At 42.2% G+C, this 10,860-nt stretch overlaps 3 protein-coding genes across 4 annotated transcripts in view; 2 read left to right on the forward strand and 1 right to left on the reverse strand.

Moving 5' to 3' along the window:
* SARC_00717 overlaps positions 1 to 2,339 on the forward strand; it is a 7,397-nt gene extending 5,058 nt beyond the window's left edge. For both annotated transcript variants that reach the window (XM_014305616.1, XM_014305617.1), the window contains exons 7-9: positions 547 to 748; positions 1,341 to 1,461; positions 1,821 to 2,339. In XM_014305616.1, the coding sequence (XP_014161091.1) occupies positions 547 to 748; positions 1,341 to 1,461; positions 1,821 to 2,063 (566 nt within the window). In that variant the 3' untranslated portion in view covers positions 2,064 to 2,339. The remainder of the gene's footprint in view (positions 1 to 546; positions 749 to 1,340; positions 1,462 to 1,820) is intronic.
* Positions 2,340 to 3,616: 1,277 nt separating this feature from the next.
* SARC_00718 (hypothetical protein) lies at positions 3,617 to 7,931 on the forward strand. Its single transcript, XM_014305618.1, has 5 exons — positions 3,617 to 4,153; positions 5,011 to 5,278; positions 6,433 to 6,613; positions 6,961 to 7,195; positions 7,773 to 7,931. Exons 1-5 carry the CDS (start codon positions 3,714 to 3,716, stop codon positions 7,873 to 7,875), a joined length of 1,227 nt encoding a protein of 408 aa, XP_014161093.1. The 5' UTR covers positions 3,617 to 3,713; the 3' UTR covers positions 7,876 to 7,931.
* Positions 7,932 to 9,493: 1,562 nt separating this feature from the next.
* Positions 9,494 to 10,860, reverse strand: part of SARC_00719 (hypothetical protein) — a gene marked incomplete at its 5' end in the record, with an annotated part of 2,380 nt that continues 1,013 nt past the window's right edge. Inside the window, 2 exons of the mRNA XM_014305619.1 lie at positions 9,494 to 9,912; positions 10,212 to 10,345. Of these exons, the coding sequence (XP_014161094.1) occupies positions 9,799 to 9,912; positions 10,212 to 10,345 (248 nt within the window). The remainder of the gene's footprint in view (positions 9,913 to 10,211; positions 10,346 to 10,860) is intronic.

Genomic DNA, 10,860 nt, shown 5'->3' on the forward strand with positions numbered 1-10,860 from the left:
ATATATAGTATANACTATAGTACTATAATNTATATATATATATATATATATATATATNTATGCNGTATATACATATATATATATATATANATTATATATAGTGTGTGTGTGTGATTTTGTGTATATGCATACACATATACACACATACACACACACATATACATACACACACACACACATACACACATACATACACACACACACACATATATATATATATATATATATACGAACTGTCATGCGCACGATCGAGGTAGCCAACGATGCTTACCCTCACTCCACAATCACGTGGCCCCAGTTATCTTTGTGCTACCAGTCTACCTATAATCCACATTCTCTGTCAACTATTAGTGAAGTTTTAATGCAGATTTGCTGCCGACATACTGACGGGCGTGTCCAGCAATGATTCGTATAAGAATATCCATGTATATTTCGCAAATAACAATGTCAAATTGTTCCACTCTTGCGAAACAAATCGGGTGGATGCCTTGCCTTCACGGCAACACAATCGCATTCACGTAAGTATACTCCGATGTTTATCTCCAGCGGCAAACAAAGGGTTATACCGTGTGCACCAATTCAGCAAAGTAGAGATGTTTGTTGTAAGCGAGAGTGAGGGGTCTGCGACTGTCGGCGACGGAGAAACTCAGTCGGAACTTGCGACAAAGTGCACCGAAAGCGATGAATTGTTGGAAGAAATCAGGACTATCCAGGACGAATTTTTACAGAGCCTAGGCTTACACTTCCGGTAAGGTTTGGTGTTTCAAGCGTAGCTTGAATTTTAATGAACATGTGAGGGTTTACTTACAGTGGATATACTATCTTTTTATATTACATCCGGTGAAGGTAGGTTTCAGGCACTCATCGCATTGGTGGATTCAAATGTCATTGGGTGTGCTTGTCATGTTGAGGATAAATCGGTGTAGCTGTCTATAGGCGGGCATACTGCATGCCCCTCGACACACTATCGGGAAACTGCGGCATCGGCCATCGATGCTCTAAAACGTGTCTGCTTTGCTTTAAATAACTGCTCAAGTATCGATACACCTATCGATGAGATAAAAACATTACTGAGTTTTTACGACAATTGAACTATTCTGCTGACAGCTCATTCGTACACGGTCAATTTCACATATCATTCAATTCATTATCGCCTCATTCACCAATCCGAGACAATCGCATCGGCAGCTATGGTATCAGAGTATAGGCATGTACTAACTCTATGGAAGTTTCAGATTTTTATATTCACACTTTTAGACCGGATCCCATTGTATTCGGATGTCAAACATTTGTATCTACACAAACCCGATCCTGATTTTTTTTATGCATCACTTTCCCAGCGTCTTGGATATGCCAACGGAAGAATTAGGTGCGGCGGCCTACAGGAAATACGATATGGAAGCCTACATGCCTGGACGTGCTCTATCAAGTGATGTGGTAGACGGATTGGCTTTCGGCGAGGTAAGGACCGATTCTACTTTTTAGTCGCATATCTCAGTGTTTATAGAAGGATTAGTACTTTATTCACGCCAGTCCTCAAGAATAAACTTAAAATGGACCCTTGGTTAGTTTGAGATAGAGAAATTCTTTATTGTAGTAGAATTTGGCCTACAGAGAGTAGGCGTGTGCATATTGGAAGAGTGCCCGGAATTTGGGGTTAGGGTATATGAAGTATATGGCGACACTCCTATCTTTTTCCGCGCCATGTGTATATCTCTCCAACCACCGTACATTTGTTACAGCACACTGTGCAGCTAGGCGTAACCACGCGTTGTCAAACAAGTTGATTAATAATTTTATCATCTCTCCACCTTGGGCAGGTAACGAGCGCTTCTAACTGTACGGACTTTCAAGCGAGACGGCTGAATATCAAGTACAAGACACATGACAGCAGTCCCTCACTGTTTGCGCACACACTCAACGGTACCGCGTGTGCAGTGCCACGTGTGATTATCGCACTGCTGGAAACTCATCAGAATGAAGACGGGACTGTGAATGTCCCTGAGGCCCTGCACTCGTATATGAGGGGCAAGGTTATCAGACCGCCAGAAAGGGTGTTTTGAAATAAAGACATCGGATAGTATGTGAGATTCTTTCGTTGAAATTGTTTGACGCAATGGAGTGAATAATGTGCACTAGACTGGTAGTTGGTAGCTAGAGCGATGTGATATGTGTCGGCCCCCTCGGAAACCTGTGTGGTCGTGTCACACGGTTCGCCCGAACACTCCCTTGCTTCAGGGGCTGTGCCAACGAAAGCCGCTACCTTTATCGAACATATTGTATCAGTTAGCACCATCGAAAAACAGTGGATTCTGGCTGCACCAACTGGGATCACCATTCGCTGGAAGATTACTGATGGGTACTACTTAACTGTCTCCATCAGGCGCTCAAGCCACGATATCTTACTGGGTAGATGGATGGCTGATTCCAGCGATTTGTATGCAAGATTTCTGATATAGTAACAATGTAAATGTGTGCAGAAGAGCAGCTGGGAGTGAGATTTTACAGGTCTGAACTATATCACATTGTTTTGATGGAATTTACATCTGCAACGAATCGTTCATTTGACTACTGCAAGCTTTGGTGTTCTTGTTGAATATATACTATAAATTTTCGCAGTATGCTTATAGTCAGGGTGACTAATCATATTCATAAACACAAAATGTTGTCAGCGGTGTTCAAAACTTTCCACCGATTCGAAAGCGTATATTTTTCTAGTGTAAGGCGGAAGATAATAATAATATACATCAACGAGATATAAGGGTCAGATGAAGAGGAAAACACATAGCTGAGCAACCTTCAGGTTATCTATCCTTTCTCGTCAAGTGTTTACCTCACGTACGTAAAATTCAACGAGACTACCTACTCGAGAGTGTCGCATCGCCTAGATTCGTCATTTGAATTGCATGGGAACGGGAGTGAAAGGATAAATAGACAGTATGCGTATGCTCGACCCAAAACAATTGAATTGAAAGTGGAAAATTTGAAAAGTGGAAAACTGAAATTAGCGAAACTCATAAACACAACACAGCAAATGGCAGGAACGGGAAACCACACTAGTAGAGTACATACTATTTTGCATACATACTACAAAGTACGTACTAGTACTGACTGAAACTGGGAAACTGATAAATAGAAAGCCGGAAAGCATTCCTTTTGACCTGTGCCTTTGGTGAACTGCAGTAAAAGACTAAAGAGGGAACGACAATGTTTGACTTCATCAATTGTGCAAATAATTTGATTGGAAACTGAGTGTTTACGTTGTCGGAGCGGAGGCTGACACTTATTTCATCTCCCCCCCCCCCCCCCGCCAGCCTCAAATAGTAAGGGGTGTCATAAATAAAAGTTGAACGTAAACCTATTTGTTCTTCTCGGTTTGTCAACCCTGAAAAAACCTTCTACCAACACCTCTCTTTACTAGAGAGTCAAAACTTAAAACCGTCAACAAACTTCTAACTGCTCTTAACGTTTTCAGCTTTACAAACCCCCCCCCAAAAAAAAATTGAATAAATTTCTTTGTGGACAATAGTTCAGGGCTCGGCCTGCGAGTCCTCACTGCCTATGAATGAGAGAGAAGAGTCTTTCCCGAATATAAAGACCAATTGGTATAAATACCGGTTGTCGCTTGCTCGCAATACGTAGTTTCCGCACATACTTTCCGCCTTTCAAACGTACTATAAGTAACACATTAGTAGCACATAGTACTTGATACAATGACTGTCCGACAAAACGAAGTAAGCCACGGCCTCACACCGTTCCGTCTAGAACGATACTTTGCACAGTATGAGTTCAACGAGGGAATTAAGGTGTTGTGCAACTCCGACTGTGAACCTTACAAGATGCAAGAAGTCGTACAGATGGCCCGAGATAACAACCCGAAACTCGCCGATATGTGGGACAACCTGTCTCTAGGATACACCGAGTCAGGCGGACGTCACGAGCTTGTTGCCGAAATAAAAAAGTTGTACACAACTGACCCCAATGTGGTGGTGGTGACACCTGAAGAGGGTATATATTTATCTATGCGTGCCTTATTAAACAAAGGCGATGAGATTGTGGTTGCATTCCCTAACTACCAGTCGTTGTCGGAGATTGCCGTAGCGATTGGATGTGATGTGAAGCGGTGGATGCCGGATTTTCTGCCGGATGGAAGGTGTGTTATTGGGACTATTACCCACTGCATATGCAGCATCCTGGTGATATTACAATACCTGGTTTAGTGTGTATATGTTACACTCGGAGGGAATCACTATACTTCAAAGTGTGTATTTGCACCACATATGGGAAATGACTGTACCTTTAAGTCACTCAGAAAATATCTGATACCAATAGAGTAGACTCTTTGGATGCTTGTGGGGTTCATAGTTTTACGCGCCTAGTATGAGCGAGAAACCAAGTGAGTGAGTGTATCCATTTCGTGCTCGGTTTAATCATGGACAGAATCGAGCTTGGGCTGAGTATATGCCTGCTTTCTTACACAACTGCGATGCGCACCCACTTTTAGAAAGCTTTGCTCGCGTTCATACACATGGGGACGCACCAACGATCCATTAGTTTCCATTGTGTGCACGCAAGTACTACACAACTGGCTGTACCTCGGTACCTCACTTACACCTGATGCTCTAGGTCAAGCGAAATCTTGTTCACATACGACCGATTAGTAGTCTACATATCCGTCAAACTCTGTTTAGTAGCAAATGAGTTTAGCAAATGGGTTCACCATGAATATTCTCGGATGTTGTTTCATAGTCCGACCTCGGGAATAGAGAGAGGGAGAGAGTTACGCCCAGCCATAGAAATTCCCATAATGTCCGATAGACTTCTATATTTACTATGGCCGTATGTATCCGAGTCCATGTAGTCTCTGAAGACATACGCCTTTGCATTCCATAGCAGTAGCCGCTCTAGTGTGGACACTGCACCGTGGTTGCTGTCTATTTATTCCCCCAAAACCAGCGTGCGTTTAAGTCCACGTACTTGCTGAAGGAATATCTCTCCACTCTGCATCAGTATCCGGTTCAATGTGGACGCACTCAAGGGCCTGGTGACTGAAAAGACCAAATTGATTGTGTTCAACTTTCCGCATAACCCCTCGGGCCACCTCCTCACCAAAGAAGAACAGGCGAGTGTGATAGACATTGCCAAAGAGGTCAATGCGTGGGTGTTCAGCGATGAAATGTATCGAGGCTTAGAGTTTACCCCGGAAGACCAACTACCCGCAATCTGCGACTTGGGATACGATCGGGCCGTACTGTTGTCCGGGATGTCCAAAACATACGTATGTATTCTATAACCATGTAGTTGTACATGTGTAAGACATACGTATGTACCCTATAACCATGTAGTTGCACATGTGTATGGCATACGTATGTACCCTATAGCCATTTTGTTGTACATAAGAGTGATGTGTAAGACATACGTTTGTACCCTATAACCATGTAGTTGTACATAAGTGATGTGTAAGACATACGAATGTACCCTATAACCATGTAGTTGTACATAATAATGATGTGTAAGACATTCGTATGTACCCTACAACCATGTAGTTGTACATAAGTGATGTGTAAGACATACGTATGTACCCTATAACCATGTAGTTGTACATAATAATGATGTGTAAGACATACGTATGCACCCTATAACCATGTAGTTGTGCATAGGAGTGACTTTAAGACATAAGCATATACCCTATAACCATGTAGTTGTACATAATAATGATGTGTAAGACATACGTATGCACCCTATAACCATGTAGTTGTGCATAGGAGTGACTTTAAGACATAAGCATATACCCTATAACCATGTAGTTGTACATAGGAGGGATGTCCAAGACATATGTCCGTAGCTTACAACAAAGGAGTGATGTCGACATTGTTTACATCTTCTACATCTAGTGTGAGGGGATGTCTAAGACCTACGTCTGTACCTTTATCTAGCCTACCTATGTACTCTGTACATGAGTGTGATGTCTACATCGCTCGAATTTCCTGCAACGATAGAGGGTGTCCAAGATCTACTTATGCGTAGCTCAGCGTCTGAAACCCCGTGTAAGCGTGGTCGAAGTGGATCTCCTAGTGTGTGTGTGTGTGTTTGTTGGCGTTTACCCTATACAATGATCACGTGCCAATGCCTGGGTGTACACTGCTGTGCCACACGCTCACTCGAAGGTCAAGGTTAAGCTTCCTCTCCTCTGAAGTGGACTCTGATGCACGCAGTCCCCACGTGCGCCCATCCCAGAACACTGTTATCAATTGAACACGGTCTTTTATAATTAATACACTTGCAAGCCACACCCACATCTGGGAACCTGCCGACTCTACCTAAAATCGCTGCATGCCGATCTCTGCCGTATATACCCCGGTATGAGTACCCAACACACTTATCGGCACCACACAGAAACCCTTAAACCCTACACCTATGACCACTACACAGGCTCTACCGGGTATCCGCTTGGGCTGGATAGCTACGCCCAACGCTTGGCTGGCTGCGGAAGTACTGACACTCAAGGACTACACCACTATCTGCCCCCCTGCCCCCTCAGAGGTCCTGGGGCTGATTGCCCTGACAAACGGACCAGCGATCATTGCGAGGAACCTGGATGTGATCAAGACATGTAAGTGGTGTGTTGTGAGGATGTATTGCAGACGGTGATTGTTGAGGTTATAGTGATTGTAGTTATGTGATCAAGACATGTAAGTTGTGTGCTGTAAGGATGTATTGCAGACGGTGATTGTTAAGGTCATAGTGATTGTAGTTATGTGATCAAGACAGGCAGGAGGACCCTCGTTACTGGTCTATACTATATATCGTTGGCCGATGGCGGAGATTCTTTTGCTTATACCTTTACCGTTAGAAACTTTTAAAGCTGCTCCAACCTGCCCAGACCTATTCAAATGCCCAAACCTATCCAGACCTACCGTTCAATCTGATAGTACCATGTGCCCATTACCCCACTCACAGCCCTTGCCGCGGTACAGACCTTCATGGATAACCACAAAGATATTCTCATCTGGAAAGCGCCTATGTCTGGCTCTATCGGATGGCCACTTATCCACCCCGATGCCAAGATGATGGTGGACGGGAGCCCTGTACCAGCTACTGCACGCCTGTTGTGTGATACGCTCGCGGAGAAGCACTCCATTCTGCTTTTGCCCGGCGATTTGTTTGTGTCGAGTAACTTGAGCCCGGAGACTGCGTATGTCGCGCGTGGAGTTGCTCTGGATGTTTATTTGCTGCTGGTTGTTACTTTCAGATATTGTCAGGATTGGTTTAGGATATTTATATTAGTTTGGACCGGTTGTGCACAGATATACATGTATATGTGTACATATGTGATGACACACACACACACACACATATATATATATATATATATATATATATATTATTTTGAAATAAGTTTGAATCGGTTGTGCACAGATATACATCTAGGTGTGTACATATGTGATAAGATATATATACATGTGTCTGTGTCTGTGTGTCTGTGTCTGTGTCTGTGTACGAAAAGGGTACATCAGGTACATCTAAAGATCTATATACGCATGCTATGTGCGTATGTATAGTGAAGATTGCGCAAGATAGATTTCAAGTAGAGTGCGCATGTACAGCTAACGTACTTCGTGCCATACTTTTTGGGATTGTTAGCATGCGGAAGTGTGTAGCAGGCTGTATTTTCGAGGAGGTCGAGCTGGTCTATATCGTCGAGGTTAATGAATCCTTCACTAGCTCACCTATGCGTCGCAACACCTTTTATACTTTTCATTTCTATACAGAGCTGCGTGCTCACAGCATTTCCGCTTCGGATTGGGCCGTACGGACACGGTTGAGAATATCGATTTGCTGGAGAAAGTCATTCGCAAAGTGCTCTTTGTTTAAGTTTATTATTGGCTATAAGGGTCCCAATGCTAATAAACCAATACTAAACAATCGGATAGCCTTCGTCCAAGGACAGTTGTAAATTACTTGAGATATATTGGATGCGTGTTCTGATACGTAAGTGTGTGTAAGTTGGTGTATATTTGCAAATGGATGTATATATTATATATATACATATATATATATATATATATACAATATATATATATATGTATGCATATATATATATATATATATATATTACGTTAGTATTATATATATATATATATTTATCCTATACATATATATTTATATATTGCATATATATATATATATGAATATATATATGTATATTTCAAATATATATATATATATATATATATTAAAAGATCGTGTGCAACAGTATTTAGACATGTGTACGCTAGGTTAGCGAGATAAAAGTTGTAGCTCAGTATTTCTATATACTGGTCAGAGTCATTTGTGTATGTTATAACAGATTCTTTCTGTACTACGCACGTATTGGTAACATAGAGACAATAATTCGGCGCTTCAAGTATAAAATATACAGTTGATACATGTTTTTAGTATCATTTGTTCCCAGTACCGTACTCAGAGAGAAGTTTTCATGTGACATTGCTTATTGGTTCGAGCGTGACTCACTACAATGCCAGTGGACTACGCTCTTTACATCCATTGTCCGAAGTAAGAGAAGTTTCCAGATAAGCTTCCGGAAGAGATAGTTCAAATATCAGTCTACTACCCCTATGTGGTCTGCGGTACCCTGTATTAACACTGGTCAACCGAACCGAAACAGGCTATACATTTTTATTCTACGGTTGGGAATCACCTACTTCAATGCTTCGCAGGATAGACACCTTGGCCTGATACTCCTAGCGATATATAGTACAAAGCTGATTCACCCCTTTCTAGTACGTAAAAGTATACCATACTTTATTGCTCTTCTGATCAGACACTCTGGTCTGCCCTCGCTGGTGATATCACGTGCGACGTTGGGTCGATCTTGCTTAGTTGATACGCTATACCACACCTGATTCTTCTCCTGGTTGAGCTTTACACTCTGTTATAAATACAATACAAGTGGCTCCCTGTAAGTTTGCACCAGGGCTTTAAGATCGCTACCCAAATATTGAACACAATTCCATTCCTGGACGCTTGTTGTCCCACTAACTGGCGATCTCTCAATTGTTTATACTACCTCATGTTTCGAACGCCACCCCCATCTCTTGGCGCAGTCCCGTTGCTTGGCAACGTTACCCATATCTGGTGACTCTGATACATATCCATTGATTGGCTTTGGCACATCAGTTGACATTGTATCATCGTTTGGCGTTGTACCCTGATCGGACGTGGTCTGACGTAGCGATGACTCATATACCGTTAATCATAAGTCTGTCCGGGTGTTCCCCTTGTTTGCCTGAACTGTCTATCACCGCTTCTTCGTTGTTTATAGTCAGCTCTTGATACTGATTCATTCTTGGGCCTTGTGTTGTGCCACACTTCAGCGCGGTCACATATAACGTGGTCGTTGCCTATATACTCTCCCATGACAAACCGCTGTTCCATGTCGTCACTTTTCTTTGTTGTATTCTCTCATTTGACTCTGGTCTCTGAAACGTCCCACCACATCTGTCTACTTAGCCGTTTCGTGGATGCGAGGGGCAGTGTGGGTACCAAATTGTGCGACATAGCTACTGAAGGCTTTCATATGATATGTGACAGTAGCTACATGCCCGGCAATCCGGCGATAGAACCTCTGATAACCTTCAATATAAAGATAGCAGCAACTATACATATGGGGCTAATCCGTCTAATCCATATATAGGCCTATCTGAGCCTTGACACTCTTTGTGCCTGCACAGGAGTGGTGAGTCTCGTTCTGCGCTATATAGGAGCTTTTCTTAGGGTTGTATCGCTTGTTTGGGTCTACTTATTCGGCGTTAACCCGTTGTTTGGGGTTGGTCTGTGGGGTGTTCCTTTGGGAGTGTGCATGGGAGTTGTGTGTCGGCTGGCGGATGGTCTGTACGAAGGGGAGTGCGGCTGCAGAGACATACAAGAAAAAACGTTGTGAGAAGATAACTGACAGTGTACATTCACGTATATACTAATAACTGTACCATTGTGAGACAGATTGATATAGATACCGAGCTTATTCACGTATATATATGTTTGGATTTCGACCCATCAATACTGGCATCAAATATATGTAGTATGCATAGTCGTACATATACAAATACATACATACAAGGGTATGTGCAGAAGTATACTTTAGCCTGGGTCAGGTATATCTTCGCCAAGCCAGACGTCTACCAAATATTCTTGGCTTGATATCTACACACCTTAGCCTGGGCGTGAGTGTCGAAGTACAGCTGGTACATGATCACTGGGATGCACACTATCACTGGCCCGATTAGCGCCCCCTGCAAACCCCACCGTGACAGTCCCATGACGATGCTCATGCCGGTCACATAGGCTGTATTATATGATTAGAATACGTTAGCATGATTAGTAGAGATAATAGGATTAGTATACGATTATGATGTGTGTTAGTTGTAGCATTGGTCACCTAACCTGTATTATAATATGATTAGTATACGATTGAGATACGTGTTAACTGTAACATTGGTCACCTAAGCTGTATTATAATTTGATTAGTATACGATTATGATGTGTTTTAGTTGTAACATTGGTCACCTAGGCTGTACTATAATATGATTAGTATACGATTGAGATGTGTGTTAACTGTAACATTGGTCACCAAAGCTGTATTATAATTTGATTAGTATACGATTATGATGTGTTTTAGTTGTAACATTGGTTACCTAAGCTGCATTATAATATGATTAGTATACGATTGAGATGTGTGTTAGTTGTAACATTTGTCACCTAAACTGTAATATAATATGATTAGTATACGATTGAGATACGTGTTAACTGTAACATTGGTCACCTAAGCTGTATTATAATTTGATTCGTATACGATTATGA

Source organism: Sphaeroforma arctica (assembly GCF_001186125.1).
Source record: "Sphaeroforma arctica JP610 unplaced genomic scaffold supercont1.24, whole genome shotgun sequence".
NCBI lineage: Eukaryota > Ichthyosporea > Ichthyophonida > Sphaeroforma > Sphaeroforma arctica.